Source organism: Pteropus vampyrus, unplaced genomic scaffold (genome assembly GCF_000151845.1).
Source record: "Pteropus vampyrus isolate Shadow unplaced genomic scaffold, Pvam_2.0 Scaffold1, whole genome shotgun sequence".
NCBI classification, from domain to species: Eukaryota; Metazoa; Chordata; class Mammalia; order Chiroptera; family Pteropodidae; genus Pteropus; species Pteropus vampyrus.
Window position 1 is genome coordinate 16,234,460 of NW_011888782.1, and position 21,655 is coordinate 16,256,114.

At 41.7% G+C, this 21,655-nt stretch overlaps 1 protein-coding gene across 1 annotated transcript in view; it reads right to left on the bottom strand.

Moving 5' to 3' along the window:
- OSBPL10 (oxysterol binding protein like 10) overlaps positions 1-21,655 on the bottom strand; it is a 252,541-nt gene that overhangs the window by 71,465 nt on the left and 159,421 nt on the right. Inside the window, exon 6 of the mRNA XM_011361186.2 lies at positions 787-997. Coding sequence (XP_011359488.2) covers positions 787-997 — 211 coding nt within the window. The remainder of the gene's footprint in view (positions 1-786; positions 998-21,655) is intronic.

Below are 21,655 nucleotides of genomic sequence, written 5' to 3' on the forward strand. Positions count from 1 at the left end.
ACTTTTCATCATCTAAATTGCCTCGTTCCCTCATTAATTAATTGAATCCTGAGCAACAAAGCTCAATAAGTCTTCTGTTAGTCTCTTAATTCTAATACTTGATAATTATATGAGACATGACCAATCTCAAGCTAGTTTCACTTTTATCATTGAATTTAATCTTCACTAATATCTTTATATTTGTTTATCGATTAAACCCTCTTCCAAAAAAACTGAGGCATCTGAAGAGGGTGTATTATTATCCCTAGCTTCTTGATAAATAACTAAAAATGTTTCTGATATGTCTTCTAGAGGAATTCTCACACAGGTCCACGAGGGGACATGCACAAGGATGCTCACTGCAGCAAAGTGGGCGGGGCAGAGAGCAGGAGGCCATGTGCATGTCCATCATCAGAGGGTGTTAGATAAAATGTGGTGAACACTCACCACAGGCAAAGTTAGAAATAATGGACCAGATGCTACACAGTGATGGATCTTAAAAACACAACAGAGTGCAAAGTCACAAATGGAATGAGATACAGGATGTGATGCCAGCAAGTCTAAAAGGAGCTCCATGGCATTCACATAAACATGTTGGTTAAATGTTTCATAGGATATTACACTCCTAACTGGCAAAAGAAAATAGGAAGGAGAAAGGGATAAATGAAGAAACACTTGGATAAAAAGGATAGATGGATGGTGGATAAATGGATGGATTTAAAGAAGGATAGCAATGGGAGACACAAACACACACACCTTGGAGAATACTTATTTGTGAAGACAGAACTGCCCACTGGGAGGTCTTACCTGAGGCCCCTGGCTTGTGGCTGGGCTGGCCCACCTGGTGCACACTCTGCTGTAACAAGCTGAGGCACTCCCCGAGGCAGCTGAGGGTAGCAGCAGAGGTAGCTTTCAGGAGCAGCAGATCCTGGTCCAAGGCAGTGAGGGGGCCAGAACCTGGCAGAGACTCAATGGCGTGCACAAGGTTCTTCTGCTGTCCTTCCACCTGGTTCATCATCTACAAAATGGGAAGAGAGCAAGGAGGTGAGGGTCAGAAGTTCTCCTTCTAACAAGTGTGGGAGCCAACACTTAAACCATGAGACTGGAGAAAAGTTAGAGCAAAGTGGTGGGAGAAAAGTTAGAGCAAAGTGGTGAGAGAAACCATCATCACCCAGACTACAGGTGACGTGAGAGTCGGCTCAGAGGGTGCCCAGTACAAGTTAGTCCTTTGACGATGCAGGCCTAGATGAAATCTGTCTAGCTAAACCTATCCAAAGGCACACATCTGCAGCTCTGATCACAGAAGAGTTTTAGAACTTTAGAGCTACAAGTGACCATTAGGGCCATCTCGGTGTATCATTTTATAGCTCTGCTGAAGATAAGTCAATAATAAATACATTAAAGGTAGAAGTCCTTATGACCATCTTTAAGGTCCTTTTAGTATGAAATGTTATCTGAGAGACTGGATGAACCCTGGCTTAGCCTCAGAGCAAGGTTAATTCCTTGCTTCTCCTCCAGCTCCAATTCCTAACGCCTTGGAAGTCTTTTTGAAGTTCAAGAAATAGAAGTGAAATCTAGAGCTGGTGATTTGTAGGAGTGAGATCAGAATGAAGCCAGCACTGAATTATTCCACCCCCCCCAAGATGCTAAATAGGATGTGACTTTCTTAACACCATGTAAGATGCCAGGAGGAAGGAAAACCCAGGAATTCTAAAGCCAGCTCTATTCCACAGCTGAAGCTATGACAACCCAAAATAGCTTATTTTGTGGCCTGGCTTCAATTCATAAGCAGTAGTCTGTTTCTTTGAATTGACAAATCAAGGAGAATGGAACTCAAGAACTAGAAAAAGACTTCACTGGTTATCTTGCGGAGTTCATCTCTTCATCCTCTCATTTTTTACAATTTATCTCACTGAACAAGATGATGTAGATAAAGTGCACCGCTAGCAAACAAACAGTCATTCTGGAAAATGGAGGAGGTGAAGCGACTCCACGAGGTCCCAAGGCTGGTCAGCATCAGGGGCAGGAACCAACTCCTGGTCTCTAGACTCCAATCCACTGTTCTTTAAGCTTCTGCAGCAAAGCCGTCCTTAATTTGAAGCAATATCTCCTGCTTTGTCATTGTCAACCCCACAGGGTCCTTGTTATCATCATGATGTCACCAGCTGAGGAGACGCAATAATTCTGTAAGGACCACTGGACTTGGACACAAAACTCATTCCTTGCTCAGCCTTATATTTCTATTTCCTTTTGAGAACAAATACCTGCTATTTTCTAGCATCCTGTGTAATCATCTGCTAAAAAAGAAACACACACACACACACACACACACACACACACACACACAACTCATCTCACCCATTGCAATCCTGCTTACCAAAATAGGCGACATTACTTCAAAAAGATTTTAAGTCAATGTCAGACATACTGCACAGATGTGGTGGTCTGTCGCATTCTCACCTTAATGTGCACCCCCACCCTTTGGCCGTGCACATTATTTTTTGCAGATGATAGAGGTTATACCTAGCCATTCTAGCTCCTAAACAGTATCTGAGGCATAACAGGGGCTCAATAAGTATTCATTTCTCCTTTAGTTCTTTGCTTTAAAATCACCTTCTTAGGAAAGCTTCCCAAACCGCATAATTTAAAATTGCATCTCCAGCCCAACTCTTGGCAATTCTGTCTTCCTTATCAACTTTTTTCTCTCTAGCATTTACCACCTTCCAACCTAACTTGTGATTTACTTATTATGTTCATTCGTGCTGGTGTGAAAGCAGGGATTACATTTGTGCTGTTCAGTAATAGATTCCAAGTACAGTAAATATCTGTTGAATGAATGAATGAGTCCCCAGTCTCACTCCCCTGTCACTCAGGTGCAAGAGACCTTTTAAAGGTGCATTTATGAAACAAAAGTCTAAAGAAATCATTATGCTCGACTAGTATAATATGACTGAAGATTTAGTAAAGAATAACACCTCCATTATCAGTGTAGGTTGGCCAAGAAATACTGCCAACTGATTAAACTTCGAAGAAGATAAAATGTTTATGTATTCTTTGACAGTCGACTATATGGAGAGCTGCTAAGAGCTAGGGAGAAATAGATTTCAAACTATTTGTCGTAGTCAGCATTTCTGTAAATTCCGACCATAAAATCTTGTCTTAGAAAAATGATGTGTTGAAGGGAAGAAGAACATATAATGATGAGACGTATAATACATGATGTTCTTAACTATTACGGATGATGTAAAATGCTTAAGAGAAAAGGTAAGTAAAATTAAGCCATTAACTATGTGGAATGCACTTGTTTTTAATCAACAAAAAAGAACTATATTCCAATTATATCGTACAGCACAGATACTTGTTATTTCACAAGCATATAATATTATGTAAATCTCAGGTAATAAAAACACAAAATTGAGTCACAGAATCTTCACTCTAACACAACAGAGGCACACGCCCAGAGACGGAATCCAAATATCTGCTCTCTGAAAAGTATTCACCAGTATTTACCGAGAGCCTGTTGGCAATGCCAAAGGCAGGATGGCCCTGCCGGAGGGGGCATTTGAACAGGCAGTGGGTAGATCTGACAGTTATGATCTCTGAGAACTACTGGCACTGAGAGGGAGGGGCATCAGGAGTGCTAAATACCCCTCGAGTCTGGGCACAGTCCCATACAACAAAAATTTTGCTGCTCAAAACGCCAAAAGCGCCCCCTTCAGTAACCCTGTCCTAGAAACATATCGATAACCCAGCTCTTGATGATTTAAACATCTTTCTTGGCAAACTGAGGACTAAAAATGAAACAAGCCCAGCACAGGGCTCGACACACAGCAGAACGAGTCCTATAGATTCATTTTCTGCTCTTTTACCATGATGTGCTGTGAAAAGGAACTCTAGTCTTTAATGACACAACCGATGCCAATCTTCACTTTATTTTAGCTTCAACGGGCTCCAAAAGGAATGGAAGGAACCCTAACAGAAGCAGGATGCCCAGCCTCGGAGCTGTGTGTCACGGTTATTAACGTGCTGACGTTTCTAAGACCGGGAAGCACTGATGAAGAATCTTCATCAGACTTTGGAAGAACAAGTTTTGGCTATTTCCATATCTAGTTTCAGTTAAGGGCACATATGAGAAGATGACCGTGGCACTGAAAAGCTGTATGCAACAAGAATACCAATAGCAGATTCTTAAAGCGGCTCCCTCTCCCCTTCCAGGTTCCCACAAGGGCTCAACGGAGGAACAAAGCACAACCATTGATAAGCAGAAGCGCCCACTGCTACCAGCCTTTGAAAATGGTGAACCACTTACTTTAATTACATAAGTTTCAAATCAGAGCTCTCAATACCTCTTCCGAAGCACATTAGCATTAATCATCTGCAGTGTTTAAAAACAAAACAAAAAAACACAAACATTTAATTTCTTTCTGGCATTTGGCTTCCACCATCAGGGACATCACCATCCTGTACTGCAGGGTGCAAAACGGGGCCCCAGATGAAGTTTCAGAGAGCCACCTCCTGAAAATATCAACTCTGAGGTTATAAAATCGACTACATGTAGGTCAGGTTGAACTTCACAGATAAGCAAACTTCACAGGGAGGTGAAAATTCCATGGCCCATTTCTCTAGTGCCAACAATGGCATGTGCACTACAAAATCAAGTCGTAGGAGATAATGCTAATAAAATAAAATCAGTGGCTGCAGATTTTATTACTTTATTTAAATGAAGCGGAAACCAAGATGCAGAGACCCAAACCCAATGTCATCCAGCTCAACAGGCTTGGATCTGGCTAAAGAAAGAACTGAAGGGGGCAGCAAGAGACGGGGGCTTGACTGCTTCTGACTGCTGAGCTGCAAACCTTGCAACAAGTTTGAGAAGCACCTGAAAAGGCCCAGTCTTGACAGGCCAGATATCCATGAACATTAGCTCAGTCACTCATATATCAATAATCAAAGGATGAGCACCAAGCACTTGCTGAACACAGATTCCTTGTCCAAGTAACCAGCGTTGATAAAGTAACCAGTGTTGCTTTATCTTGGTTGGCAGAGGCTCTGGAGCATACAGATTCTTCAGAACCAACAGTGACTCAATCTGTCTGGGCGAGAAGTAGACCAAACAATTTGATGCCAGCTTCGAGGTGGCCTTGATTTGGCATTTCTCCTTGGCCTGGTGGAATTCCAAAGCCCCTTTTAAGTCTCTCTTCTGAGTCAGGGATCGGTCCTTGGCTAAGTTGGGCACTTTTTCACTTGGCCAAAGTCCTCACCTAAGCTTAAAAGCCATGCTTCAAGGATCTTTACAACCAACACACGTGTGCACGCGCGCACGCGCACACACCCTTACTGTCTCCATTAACATAGACTTACTATCCCACTACCCTTGTCAGTAATACTTTAATATCCCAGAAATGGTTTGCTAGCTCATTACAAAAACTCCCTGAAACATCCATGTAATGGAAACTGTCAACACGCAGTTTGCACTCTGAAATTCTTTGAATGCCCTACCTCATTGTCTCTACCAATCCTGTACATTGACCTTTACCTAATTCCAATCAAGTCCCTGTACTGTAAACAAAACTTGAAATTCTCAAATTCTGACCTTGCCCGCCCCTCTCGCAGACGTTGGCAACGCCCCACGGAGGTGGTGGTCCCCTTACAAGGGTGAAACGCGAAGTCCTTCCCAACAGACAGCCGACATTCCGATCTCCAAAGCCTCTCTCCCCATTTCTGTGTTGGGACACAGTTAGTCTCGGCCATACACCTAAACAATTTCTTCTCCTTGCTGACTTTCCTACCTGACATTCAGGCTTCTGCCTGTACTTCCCAGGTTCTATCTCTTTTTCCACCTCTTGGCATACTATCTACTTGGAATGATAACCTACCAAGGGTTTCCTTTAGACAGGATCCCTGGTCCCCTTGGGACACTGCTCTCTGTACTCCCAAATGCAATGCTGTCCTAAACACATTATGGACTCCTGGCTGTCTGTTAAGGCTGATTAGGTGAATGGAGAAAGAAAACCCCATCTAGTGGACAGATCTCCAAACCCACACCTCTCTAAGGCTAAGAGAGTGTCACTGGCAATAAGGAACAAATATGAGCCGGAGGAAATGGGGTCCACTTCCAATGGGGAGAGACTGCTGGCCATACAGATGAGGTTACAAACGCCGAAGAGGAATAAAGTGAAAAAGCACAGGAAGAGAGCAGAGAAACCAATGTAAGGAACATAATAGTCTATACTTTAAACCAAAGGAAACAAAAAAAAGATTTGCAAAAAAATTGAACATTGTCATTGATTACCTTACTGCAGGGATGAGCAAATTTCTGTAATAGGCCAGATAGTAAATATCTAAGGTTTTGCAAACCAGTGGGTTGGTCTCTGTGACAACTGCTAAACTCTGCTACTGTAGCTTGCAAGCAGTCAGCGCAGGTGCAACAAATGAGGGTGGCTGTGTCCCAATAAAACCAACATGTGACTCGGCTCCGTTTTGGTGTCAGATAATTATTTTTTTCTCATTCGAGTTGTACTTTTATTGATTCCCAGTATGACCAGTGATTTCCGTTGTATGCTAGACATTTTGGCTATCATGTTAAAAGACTCTAAGTCCAATTTGATTTTTTTTTTCCAGGAGGAAACCATATGTTTAGGTTTTTAGCACACAGGCTGTAGCCTACTTTTGCAGCCTGTGGTTTCAATGACAACCTAATTTCAGAGTTTTTGTGGTGCTATTTAGATCTGCTTGGTATATCTCCTGCATGAGGGGCTTCACTGGTCCCTGCTAGTGCTGTCCGAGAAGACAGAAGGAGAGTCCCCAGACCCGGCTGGCTGGTGTCGCCAGGTGGGAGAAGGGTGAGACCCCAGACAGGTGCCTGTTCTGGCAGAATTCCCCAACTTCAACTTTGGGCGGGGGAGGGGAGTCTCAGGCCTGAAGTCATCTTTAGGCCTCCAGACAAAAAAGTGTGTTTTTTCAAAGGTATGTAAGTGCAGAATGTCATCTCCGCTTCCGAGTTGAAGACTGCCTCATAAGCAGATCTAACTGATTAGACAGAAAGTTGCTAAGCACCGCCCATTAATCTTTTTGGTAAGAGAATTCACTCTTCCTTTTAAAAAATGGAAAAGAGAGAAGCATTCATCATTTCTAGATGTTTACCTGCTTTCCGGCTTCATGTTCACTTTGCTTTGGACTTCACAGTGTCATTACTGAGGCAGACCATTATGGAATGACTTAAGCCATAACTTCTGATTTCTCTGTCCACTGCCTCTCCCAGCCCTGAGAGACAAGAGAGGCTAATGGCACGTTTAAATTCAACATTTAGACTCCTGGCCTTTACCATATGAGATGAGGGGGACAGAAATGAAATAAAAGAGTGGCTGAAAGGCCAATCAGAGATGAAAGACATCCAAAGTCTGTTCTGAGTACCACAGAGATGTGTCAGTGCTATTAATAAATGAGCCCATGCTGTCAAGGGCAAAAGGCCAAGGCAAGATTCTGAACTGCACACACACACGCATACACAGTACCAAAAAACGCTTTCTAAAGATGTGGGGATGAGTCTACTCCATTTTTTAAAAACAGATTCCTTTCTGTCACATCTTCGCCTTTGGCTTTTCTGCCATTGTTTCCTCACCTCCCTCAATTACAACTCCACGCTGCACCAATATGAAGTGCAAAATTTTATCTTTACAAACTCCTAGGAAGCAAACCCATACTGAGGTGCTTGAGAAATCTGAGACAATAGCATTCGCAGCTAAGTGAATCTTATGAGTCCGTCAAGTCTGTCTCCTTCATTTTGCAGGCAGGAAATCTCAGTTCAGAGAGGCCAGGTGCCCTTGCTGAGGTCACACAGCTCTGCTTGTAGTGGTGGTCCTTGTGCACCACTTTGGAGAAGACACAATGCTGTGTACCTCCTCTTTCTCATATTCTGGAAGCAAAATACTATCTCCTGCCTCAGAAAACAACTACGGTAAAGTTTCTACCACCGTCCCTCACCCCACCCTTTCTCACCACTTAGAGTCAACTAGTTTTTGTCAGATTACAGAAGGCTGGCTCTCTCCACTGACCACCCTCCCAACAAAATTAGACGGTAAAAACACCCAATGAAGAAGGAAGTAAAAATTACCTGTTACCCCACTTCCTAGAAATAAGCACTGTTGACCTCTGGTATTATTCTGACGCTTCTAATTTATATATACATGTAAACAGTTTATATTATTTAAAAAGGATCGCCCCTTATGTGTAATTCTGTAAACTTGTATCACTTTAAATAGTTCATCTCTGAGGCCTAGGATTTACTTCAAAATAATCCAGTGGGGGTGGGGAGTAAGGATGAAACGATACTGGTTTTGGGGAGATATTAAAGCTGTTGATGGTGACATGGGGGGTTCAACATTATCTTCTCTAGTGTTTTTACAGATTTTTTTTTAATTTGGGGAAAATACAGTGGTATGGATTGAATTGTGCCCCCCCCAAATTCATGTCGATCCTAACTCCCAGTGCCTCACATGTAACCTTATTTGCAAGCTCTTTACAGAGTCAATCAAGTTAAACTGAGGTCATTAGAGTGGGCCTTAATCCATTATGACTGAGGTCCTTATCAAAATAGGAAATTTGGACCCAGACACACATAGAGGGCAGATGAGGGAAGCCACAAGACAAGATGACCATCCATAAGCCAAGGATAGAGACCTGGAACAGATCCTTCCCCCACAGCCCTCAGAAGGAACCAGTCATGCTGATGCCTTGACCTTGGACTTCCGGCCTCCAGAAATGTGAGACAATACATTTCCGTTATTTAACCTGCCTGTGGTATTTCATTACTGCGGCCCTAGAAAACTAATACACACATCGGAGACATCTTTCTCCATCGATACCCATGGGGCTCATTTTAATGAACAAGAGCTTTTAACTCCAAGCCGAGGAGACCCTGGCTGTGGAGCAAAAGCTTCTTCAGTGCAATCTCGCCATCCCTTCTTCTCAGCATCATGTTTGCTAAGAAGAACTGGTGGAGAATGCATTTTCAGAATTATATAACAAGATGCCTATGCGAAGGTTAAAAATCATTTTTTAATTCTGTGTCTCAGTACTGAATTTTAACACGTTGGTAACAAGGGACATAAGATGCAAAAGGAGTAATCTCTTGTTCTCAAAGAAAACACCACAGGCCAACGGAAGGATTTGAGAGGAAGGTACGGGAGCACTAAATAATCGCCTTACTCATTACTCATTTATCTGCACCCTGTGTCCCACACTCGGACCTGAAGGGGGCGCTGAACAGAGATGAAGACAGTCATTCAAGGTTAGCGGCGACACCCTGCCTCCCCCGCCCCGCCCCACCCGACACCATGCCTGCAGCCAGGGCTTCTAGAGATGCTCCATTCGGGGGTCTAATCTGCTTTGCTTCCCTTAAGAATATCTTTCATCCCTTTATTTTGGTACAAAAGTAATACTTTTCACAGGAAGATAATCGAAAAGAAGAAAAAATACTCATAACGCATTCCACACCGGAAAAAATGAATGTTAAAATCTTGGTGTATATACACTTACATTTTTATGCACAGATACGTACTTTTACTTTTTATGAAAATGGTTGCGCATCATGCTTGTAACCTTTTTTTTATTCCATACACCATGTCGATAAATTTTGACAATACTATGTAATATACTGCAGATCACTCTATCACATAAATGTGCCACAATTTACTGCCCAATTTCCACTGCTGGACATTACAATAAAGTCTAACTTTCTTCTCTGTGACAAATTACAATTCAACAAACTTCTCTGAAGCTAAATCTCAGCCTACATTTATAACAGTTTTCCTAAAATAAATTCCTAGGAGAGAAATTGCTTTAACATTAATTTTAAAGCTTTTGATAAATACTGCCAGCTCACCATGGACAAAATTATACCGATTTGTATTCCCTTGGTGCTGTGGGAGCTATCCTCTTTCTTATCACTCTCTAAAATCACTTTTCTTAACCAATTTTATAGGCAAAAAAACAAAACCAGCATTTCATTGTTTTAATTCATTGCCCATATTCCTGTAATAACATGGGATAAAGAAAGGTTAAGCAGCTTCCATATCCAGCAACAAATAAACAAGCCCTAGAGATCTGATGCACAGTATAATGAATACAGACAATACTGTACTATAATCATCAAACTGGCTAGGAGACTAGAACTTAATTATTCCGACCAGTAAAAAAGGAAGATAATTATGTAATGTGACAGAGGTGCTAAATATCGTTACAATGGCAATCATATTACACCACAGAAATGTAGCAAGTTAACATGCTGTACATCTTAAATGTATACAATGTTATATGTCCAATATATTCAATAAAAAAGAAGTTTCCATATCCAGTAAAGAAAATATAAGCGAATAAGACTAAAGGGAGTCCAGAGAGTGTGTTTCCTTCAACAAGGTGGAAGCAGGAATGAGGATGGCTAGGGGTGGGTACCAGTGTAGGGAATGGGGTGCAAGATGGTCCCAGGTAACAGAAGGGAAAGCTAAAGTCCTGAGGAAAGAGAGGAGAGGGACTATTGGGAGAACCACATGTATCCAGAAAGCTCTTGAAGAAGCCACAGTTCTATCATAAAAGGCACAACAGAACAATGGGAAACGGTTGCTAAGGTCCCCACACCCTCACCATGCCTGAGGAAGCGCTGCTACCTGGACCCTGTCCAACTGCCTAGTTATTCTGTCCCTAGAACCCACTAGGTAAGGGAAGGGCATTTGTCCACCTTCACCAATCCCCTCCAAGGCTCTGTGCCTGATTTAAGGCAGCATTGAGCTTCAGAGAACAGCAGAAAGCAGCCCTATGCTCTCCCTACACTTCCCTGTCTCTTCTCACTCTCTTCATTTACCTCCGGTATAAAAAGCCTTACCATCAACAGCCATGTACATGAATAATAGAAGCGGGGGCCCTTTCACATCTGGGGGGAGGGGGAGCACTACAGTTTACAAAAGTGCTTTCGTATTCATAATCTCTCATCCTCCCAGCTGTGCCCTGGCCCCAAGGCAGGGCTGGTTGATGTGATTCTCCTTTTACACAAACAACCCCGGGGGCTCAAATCATAATCCATGGAAGTGGAGAAGTCAGGACTGAGGTCTGCTGTTCTGGATCCAAACTTCTCTGCCTCTTTTTTCAGGAGGCACACAGAACAACACTGCAGTACAATTTGTGATCACAGCTCACATGTGCATGTGCACAGACACACACACACACACACACATGGAATCTGATGCTCACCTAGGATGACCTTCCACTTAAAAAGAAGTAGACACTTGGGAGCGAGTTGTTGTATCCACTTGGAGTAATTCATTCACCCCAAAATGAATGAATTAACAGGTTAGACCACAAACTCTTCCTGGGTAAAATCTCAAGAAAACATGATTCATCAAAAATACCTGAATAATAAAGGGTAAGGATTTGTTGTGCACATGATGTAGAAGACCAGGTTTTCCTCTTGCAAAATGTACATTTACCAACCAAAGATCAGCGGATATGGAATCAACCCATTTTCTTGATCCTGCTTCACTGTTGTTCACTTGTATTCCACACACATGCTCAGTCTATCTCAAAGAACCTCTAAGTTTCTTAGATATTTAATCTCCATTTTGGGAAATTCTTTTAGTTTGGAGGGAGAGAGTGCTGTTTCTAAGAATTCCTGAAGAAAACACACCGACACATCTATATTCTAACTTCAACTTGGTAGCATATATGAATCTCAAACTAGGCCTTTGCTCTACTTTGTAGATGCCTGCTAATCTCTTTTAAAACTTCTTGTTTTTAGTTCAAACACCTACCCAAAGTAGCAAACAAGACTATAACAGCATAGTTCTCTTTTCCAGCTAAAGTTAATCTCACTAGTGCCAATTATTTTCAGTAAAGAAATGCATCTCCAAAGGGCACTTAAAAGAGAGGAAAAAATTTGGACGAGAACGTCATGCCTCCAGAAGAATCCTTTATAGAGTTTGAGTCTTGGCAAACGAAACTCTGGAGAGACAAGTGCATTTATCAAGAATCTGCTTCATTAATCTGAAAATGAAAATTATGTTAAGGGATAAGCCACCAGTAATTAATATTTATTGTATCCCCAGTGGGTAAATGACACTGCACTCAACATTCTACAGAAGAAAACACAACTCCTACACACAAACTGCTTCGAATCTAATCCTCGAGGTGCTCAAATATGACATAGAATAATAATGTGTAATGAACTGTGCTTTTGCAAAAGAGCTAACCACCATCGCAGATGCCTGCATTTGAAACTGCTTTCCAACAGTAAAAATGAACCAGCCTGGATCCTTCCCGCTCCTTCTCCACACTTCCTCATGACTCTGGCATATACTTTTTAAGAAAGTCAGTATAAGGGTGTGTATTCTGTGATCACTATTCATAGAAACATACACTCAAAAGGAACTTACTATAATTAGTTCCAAACCTTATCTACCTTCAGGACTCAGCACACTGAATCAATCAATTAATCTTCTGCCATACGGTGAATGCTTTATGGGAAGAGCCCATGGGAACTTATCCATCAAAAGACTCCTCAGAGGAGATGCGGGACATGTGTTTGTTGGGTGGATGGATGAACTGTAGTATTTAATCCAATTTAGGATTCTATTATTCATTAGATATAAGGATGCACACTATTTACAAATACTTTAAAACTCATTTCAAGAGATTTGCATGTCAACTGGCACATCAGTCAATACTTTTATCTGAAACAATTAGTCAAATAATGAGATATTCCCTAAACTCAATGCTACTGTGGCGTGAATGCCAGGGTTACACAGCTTCCTGTCAGAAAGTTCTGGGAGTATACTAATTTCTTATAAATGCTTATAATAAATACCCAAATTCAACGGAGCCCAGACCACCCTACCTCTTTTTTCTTTCATTTGTAGTACTGTCTCATAATGCAAAGTCAAGGAAGTCCACCAGCTGAGAAAGAATTTAAGAGACAAGGGCTCAACCCAAAGTCCTCTCTTAACTTATACCTTTGCTAATGATTTCCAAAGTCTAGAAATCAACCCCATTAGCTGTGTTATCTATTTTCCCATATTACATTCACGAGTCTAACGCTTCTATTAACTTTGTGGAAATTAAAATTGCCACTCAGGAGATCTGGATTTAGCTAGAGCATTAGCCAACACTCACTAAGAGCCCTCTGGAGTTTTCCCTATGCAGCTGTGATGAAAACAATTCTCTTTTTTCATGAGAATTCTTCTCTTCCTGTGACCATCGCCAAACCTGAGAGAGGAAAAGAAAACATCTGGCCCTGGCGATGACCTTGGAAAGTACGGGATATGAAAACAGAATTGTGTGTAATTCTCACAAACAGTGGCTTATATAGCTTGTCCCTGACTTCTCATGAAAACAATATGTACTTGGGCAACTTTGCACTTCTTGATTTTCTCTCAAGTTCATCTTGCCAGCAAACTTTTCCTTTTTGCCCTTCATGGTGGAAGTCCTACTAGGTAGGTGTCCAATGCTCAGCTCAGGGCCTCCATGAAGCTCTTCCCATTTCCCTATCAGAAGTTACCAGACACCAAGCCCATCTCTCCGAGTCCTGCCACAAGCACTCGCTTTTCTTCCTTTAAGGTCGTGAAGTCTGGGGAGGCAGCCCTATACCCACGATTCCTTAGCACCTGGCTAGCACAGGGTGACGATACTTAAGTTTTTAATGAACCACTAACTGCACCCTTCAGGCTCTGGGTCACTCTTCGGTCTTCAGATTTGTTCTTTCCCAGTGAAGATGCTCAGTAGCATCGTTTTGGTTAATCCGGGCACGTACAGAAGGAAAATGCACTTTCTCCTTCAGTTCAAAATACTTAGAAATGACTAACTCCCTTTAGACTTATCTGTGTACTGTTAATTCGCCATCTTTAAACGATGAAACATTTAGAGAATGTGAAATATTAGCTATCCTTTCAGATATTTTGTCATGTTTCCCAACTGCAAAATAAACAAGTGCTGTGATTCTTTCCACGATTATGATGTAAATACATATTTCACTCCAGGGATAAGTTGGCTTTATGTTCATGTAAATTTAGTAGCGATAATAGGTAACACTCAGCAAGAGGAAATACTCACTGGCTCCCTTCAAAGGTCCCTGACTGTGTGTTACTCTCTACCCCAACCCCGAGGCATCAAAAAACAAAAACAAAATATAAACCATGTATCTAAGAAATGCAATTCCTCTACTAAAAAAAAAAAAAATTAAAATACTACTTCACACTGAAATATATGCTAGATTTTAATAAAGCTGAATTTACTTTAAGAACAATTTCCTCAGCTTTCAGACTAGGTAAGTATTCTTTCAAGGGCTCTATTGCTCTGAAAAGCCTGGTTAACATGAAGATCAAGGACCAATTTTACCCACTCCCGTGCTGCCCCCTGCTGACTAAAGGATGGGAACCCTTGCCAGACACTACCCTCTCCTGAGAAAATGGCAGCTGTAGACAAAAGAAACCCAATGGCCTACTGGGTGCCTGAGGTCACCCCACTCACAGCTGGCCCCTCCACGTCCACCCTCTGGTCACCTCTGTACAACAGGAGGAACGAGGGCCGAACAACACTTTGCTTGACCTTAGCCAGGAACGTTTGTACATTAGCAACAAATTTTTCCATGTTTTGCACATGTCTGCAAATGACCACAAAAAGTGCCATGAGTATCAATCTGGCGAGTTACAGATAAATTTTAGCAAATAGGAGAATGTACAAATAGAGAATCTGTGAATAATGAGGACTATATTTTTAAAATTCTTCATCAGTCTCTTGATCTTTAGAACCTGTCTCACCTGCAAATTTAACATTTTCACACTGTACGTCTTTTGAAATATACATGTGAGCCAGCCAGCATTAGCCAAGAAGGCGTTAACGTTTTCCTGCCCCGGGTGACCGGACCTAGAATTTCTTTGGCTTTCACAACAATGCTGTCCACGATATTTTTTTAAATTGGTCATCTCACGAATCCACAAATTTAGCTGCTTTTCCACAGTTTCATCACGCGCTTGTAGATGTTACTTTAAGCATTTTCCAAAGTAGCCTTATATACAGATCAGCAAATTTCCTCTTCCTTTTTTTGAATGTCCCTTATTTTTGCTTCATTAACATTGAGCTCACGGCCAGCAGCAGTGCGACTCACACCTGAACAAGGATCATCTAACACACATTCTCCCTCAGGCTCATCACCTCTTGCGCTTGGAAACACTTGACAGCACTCCCACACTACACTTGGGGGCCCACTTAAAACAATGACATCACCAACAAAAAGCACAAACCAGCAAAAAATGTGGCACTAAATATATTGTGAAAAGGATACTTGTTTACAAAATGAGAAATGAAACAAGAAGGCAGAGTGTTGCCTTTTTCCACCTCAGCTGGGACATGCACATCAAGTGACTGGAATTTTTTGCAGCTCTGCAGGTGGTCTGTGAATGACAGCTAAGCATCTCTAGCATTGATTCTAGGGTTACACATAAATTTTAGCAAGCAAGAAAATTTGCAAATATAGAATCCATGAAAAACTAAGGATCAACTATATATATTTAAATTAAGGTATTTTTAAAGCCTAGAGCTATCAAATTAATAAACTCAAAATCAAAAGGGAAATGTATACTGTCATATGTGTGTGCACGCATGCAAATGTGTGGATGGTGATATGAAACCATTCCACTCTCTTCTCTTTGCACTAAATTATAGGCTTCTGATTACTGAGAAAAAAAGAGACTTCTTATTCACCATTATGTTCACTTCAAAACAAGCAGCTTGACTTGACTCAATTATTTTAAAGTTCTGTGATGAATAGTAAATTGGAACAATCTTCCCCATCGCAGTTATTCAAGTTCAGAAAAATATACTCATAGACATGCCCCTAAGGCTTTAAAGGTATTGATTTTGATGTAGAATAAAGCTTCTCAAATACTTTTTTTGGGGTAAATTATTCTTTGGGCAGCCTTTACACAACAGATTTTTATTGGATTTTACAGTCCAACTGTCGTTTTAGATGCTAAATGATGTTCACCTATGGATTCCATTCAGCTACCTTTAAGTGGTGTCATTTTCTCCACAGTTCACAGAGGCAATGTTTTTTTTTAAGCTATTTAAAGTTTCTGGGAAGAAACACTGGGAACATGTCCTCAGCCTAGGCAGGTTTAAACTGGACACTCTTCTAGGCAAGGGGGTTCAGCAACGAATGAACAATAAAAATCCCTGCCCACATGCGCTGCTGTTCCAAATAGAGGAAGATGGACTATAAGTGAACAAGAAAATGTGATGAGTATTATGGAGAAAAAATTAGGGAAAAGAGCAAAAGATGGCGGGCAAGGAAATTGCAATTTTAAATAGGTGGGTGATCTAGGAGGGTGTCACTCAGACAACTTTTGAGCAAACATCTCAAGGAAATGAGAAGAAGCCACGCAGAGAGCCAAAGGAAGGATGTTCTAGGAAGGAGGGGGCGACAGGAATTGCAAAGGCCCTGTGGTGGGAGCAGGCCCGGCGTGGCCAACGAACATCAAGGCCAGTCGGATTTGAGTCGGATGGAGAGAAGAGATGGAGGAGGTGTAGAGAGGCAAAGAAAGGAGCTACCTGTGCAGGACTTTCCGACTGTTTGTAAGGTCTAGATTTCACTCTGTGTGAGAAGAGGGGTTAGAGGAATAGCTCAGAGATATTGCAGATTTGGGCCCAGAACAATGCAATAAAGTGAATGTTGCACTAATGCAAACAGCACACTAAAGTGAGTCACAGAAATGTTTTGGTTTCCCAATGCATATAAAAGTTATGTTTACACTACACTGTACCCTATTAAGTGTGCAATAGCATTGTCTAAAAAAAAACCCAATGTACATGCCTTAAAAAAATACTTCGTTGCTAAAAAATGCTAACCATCACCTGAGTCTGGTGGAAAAAGAGTACCAACTGACATTCTCAGTGCAGGTTTAACACAAACCTTCAATTTGTAAAAAACATAATGTCTGCAAAATGCAATAAAGTGTATCGTAATAAAACAAGGTATGCCTGGTATTCAGTTTGGGGGGGATTATTTACTGTCTTTTAAAATTTCAATATTCAGAAAAATTTAAAGAACAGAAACCCACATAACCACCACCAAGATTCAACAACTGTTAACGTTTTGCCATATTTGCTTTATCTATGTGTATGCGTTTTTGTGTATCTCTCTCTCATACTTATTTTCTAAAAATTGAAATTAAGTTACAGATGCACTGATATTCCGCCCCTGAATATTTCAGCAAGCATCTCCTAAAAGCCATAATTGTCTATAATTCTACCATCTCACTTCATAAAATTAAAAATAATTCCCTTACATTATCTAATACATAGTCCATATATCAGATGTCAACAAATGTCTAAAATGTTAAAGTCCACATGTAGAATTTGGTTTCTATGTTGCTGGAGTCTCCTTAGAACTACAAGGTCTCTGTCCATTTTTTTCTGTTTAAAGAGACAAGGCCTCTGGTCCCACATTCTGGATCCACATTCTGGATTTGCCTGATTGTTCCTTCATGGTGGTGTTTAACTTGTTTCTCTATTCCGTGTTTTCTGTAAACCAGAGGCGGGTCTAAAAGTTTAATTAGACTCGGACTGGGGAATATTTCACTAGTGTTGAGAACGTCATGTTGCAGCATATCAGTAGTCACATCATGTCAAGCCGTCTCACTGTAGTGATGCTACGTGTGAATGACGGAATAAAGTGGGACCCGCCAGCGACCTTTCTCGAAATTATGTTTCACTCTGTAATTAGCAGGTAACCTTTGGCATCTTACCAATACACACACACACACACACACACACACACACACACAGAAAAACCCCACAAATATACCTTACAAGTACCCCATTCATAACGATCTTCACCTAATGGTGTTAGAGAAGGCCAAACCATAACCACTAGCTTGGCTCACCAACTGGACCGGGGCAATCGGAGGCTCCTCAGCCCCTCCCATGCTTTGAAGTGTGCATTCAGTGTGCCTTGCCTGCTCCCAGAAGCTGCTCTAAGGATATGGCCTTGAGACAGAAATGCAGTGTTGAGGCTCTGGGTACGAGACTGGGTATGAGACTGACTCCATTAAGGCCTCTATATAAACTTTTAAGATTTAGCGAGTGAATGCAGGAAACTACTTGCAAGATCCATGCTTCTTACACCTGCCGCCTATCAATCTGGGGTGGTCTGCCTTTTTCTTTGGTCTCTCCCTACGTGCCACATACTGGGGCCAGTCTCAGATTATACCCGGCCATGTAGCAACCCAACAAACGACTTGGCATTCCTTAATGGTCTTTACCTAAATCAATGATTTCTTTGGGGATTGCAAATGGTGATTTTCTAATTCTATCCTTCTTTCCACACGTGTTAGTGGACATTCTCCTTCTCCAACACCTACTACTTTTGTTTTCACACTCACTACAGACTCATGGATTAACTTCTTTATTCCAAATGTTATAAACTATTACCGATAGGCTCTTGACACATAACCACAAGCCTTTGAGCACTTCCGTTTCAGGTACTATACAACATCCCAGGCTTATTTTGTACTTTCCCTGTTCCAGACGGAATCAACCATTTCAGCAATGGCAGGTTCTGAATAAAGGAAACATCATCTGACTTTCTAAAAGGATCACTCCAGCTGCTGGACTGAGGACAGGGCTGAGCAAGGGCAGAAACAAGACCAGCAGCAAGCAGGCATGTGCTGCTAACAGTGCAGACAGTCCCAGGGGTCTGACTCTAGAAATATCTTAAAGGGGGAGACAGTGGGACATTCCTACAGTGCTGATGTAGAATATTTTTAAAAGTGGAATAAATGATGAACGACCTCAATGTTTGGAGTCTAAGCAACTGGAAGGATAGAATTCCCATTTACTAGCATTTGATGATTGAGGAGCAAGTTTTTGTTGTTGTTTGTGGGACAAGGGGAAGGGACGTGGAAGATGTTCAAAACTTCAATTTTGGAAACATGCATGTAGTTACTTCGAGATCTCTATTAGGCAACCAAGTAGAGACACCACAAGGCAGCTGGACGTATGAGTATTGGGGTGGTGAGCATATAAATTGTACTGACCCCCACAACTCTGGAAAATATCACCAAGGGAATGGATACAGATAGGGGAGAAACGTCAACATTCTAGAGACTGGAGACAGAAGAAGGAACAAGTAACAGAAACTAAGACGGGGGAGTGACGTGCGAGGTGTGAGGAAAGCATAAGAGAGTGGTGTCCTGTTCGCTGGGGGTCGGCAGCGTTTCCGGGGGAAGTGACCTGCTGGATCCCACAGCACTGACAGGGCAGTGAAATGAGGACTGAGCACTAACCACTGAATTGTCAACCTGGAGATCACTGGGGATCTTGATGAGAACAGTGTCAGCGGAAACTGTGGAGAAAAAAGCCTTACTAGGTTTTAAAAAGACCAGAAACAATTAAAACAGACAATTCTTTTGAGGTCAAGAGAGGGTTTGTTGTATAAGATGGGACAAATTATACCTTATTTCTACACTGATGGGAATGAAACGCAGAAATGCAGAAAGTAAGTCTCTTTGACATAAGGACTATTTTAAACTGAAGGCAGCTGAGAAGCAGCAGACACTAGAAAAACTCCCTGCCTTCCCCCTCTCTACCAGGAAGGGCAGGACAAGTTTAAATCACCAGACACTCCAGACTTTAACCATCCTGAAATGGAGCTAGAGGAATTTACATAACAAATCCCAATAACTATCCCTTATCATGATTAGTTTCCTCCATGTATTTACCTTTCCACATTTGTTGCCCTTAGAAGCTCGGAAGTCCTTTTCCTTTGTCTTGTTACTTCACTGCGAAGTGTATTTTTCTTTTGTTAAGATTCTATACGATCCTCAGTCCTAACCATGCCTTTGAGTTACTTACCTGTCATAGGTACTCCTGTGGAACGCAGGCCTTAATCCAAACGTTTGTTCCTTTATCTCCTGTTAATACCTTTTGTCAATCTAATTTATAGGGCTTCCGCCAGAGAATTTAGGAGGGTAGAAGAAAAAAATTAAGTGTTTCCTCTTTTAGAGGAATAACCCCGTAAGACTGACATTATCAGAGACAGAAGGGAGGTGCCTGGAATGATGTTCTGGAGCAGGGGAGAGGGGGAGGTGAGGGATGGGGTGTAGGAGCGCAGGGACCGGCCTAAAATGGGAGAAGGTTCGAGGCAGGTGATTGGGCACAAGTGGAGAGAGGCAACTGTCGGAAGTTCCTTTTCGTGGCTTTTATTTTCTCAGTGAAACAGAAAGACATCACTTAAAAAATGCGGAAGAAAACGCTGGAGGTTTGAGAATTTACCAAGGTTGGAGTTTGCCAGGTGAGTGCAGCCAAGCAAGAAGGGTAAAGAGACTTGAGGGAGTATGCAAAGGATTCTTATCGTGATAGGCCAGAGAATCTCAGCAGATTAAAGAGGAAAATGCTAGAGGGAGCTATGGCCCAAACCGTCAAGGGATGCAAGAAGGATGGTAGGGACGTGGTATGATGATATATGAAATTTAAAGGTGAGCGCTTTAAGGAAAGGGGGAGGGAAAATGATCTGAAAGTGACCAAGAGAAGGGAGTCACTTACACCATCTCCATTTCCCAGCAGAAGTAGAAGAGAGACCCACTACCATGTGGAAGGCTGCAGGAGAGAAGCAGATTCCAGATAGAGAAGAAGACAGAGGAATCATTTTAGAGAACAGGCTGAGGATGTAGGGGATTATGTTGATAATAGAACATGAATGCCAAAAAAGCATAATGCAAGAGTTTCAGGAGTTGGGGAACAGGGTCAGAAAAGGAGATACACAGAGTTACATGGGGAAGCAAGTCAGGAGGCTGGGATGATCTGGAGTCCTGTGTCTCTTGGATGGATACCACCTTCTAGGTTCAAGGGCATGATGAGATTAGACTCAATGATCTCAAGCAGATAGTGGTGGAAAAACTGAGTGTTAGGACTGAAAGTTGAGGTTAATTATATGTAAAACTTAATCAATCATCCAACAAGGACACCAAAAGATACTCAACCTCATCGTCATGAGGGAAGTACAAATACAAACCAGAATAAGTAACCACTTCACACCCACCAGGATGGCTATAAAGAGGAAAACAGCAAGTGTTAGGATATGGAGAAATCATGACTCTCGTACGTTGCTGGTGAGAAAGTAGAATGGTACAGTCACAGTAGAAAACAGCTTGACAATTCCTCAAAAAATTTAACATGGAATTACCATGACCCAGATAGTCCACTTCCAGGTATATATCCCAAACGATGGAAAATTGGTACTCCAAACACACACACACACACACACACACACACACACACACACACACACACACACGCACACGCACGCACAGTCACAGCACTATTCACAATAGTCAAAAGATAGAAACGACTCAAATGTTCATCGACAGATGAATGAATAACAAAATTATGGTATATACTGTATCATTCCATTTATATGAAACATACAAAATAGGAAGATCCACAGAACTAAGACTGGTGGTTGTCAGTGGCTAGGAGGAGTGGGTGAGGGGGACCGAATGCTTAATGGGTATGGGCTTGTCCTTCAGCACTGGAAGAGGTTGGATAATTCCTGTACATTGACAGACAAGAATCGCAAGCTAAAGTCCTGTCCTCCTCTTAATTGTTTTCTGAACTTCAGAAAACTGTACTCTTAGCA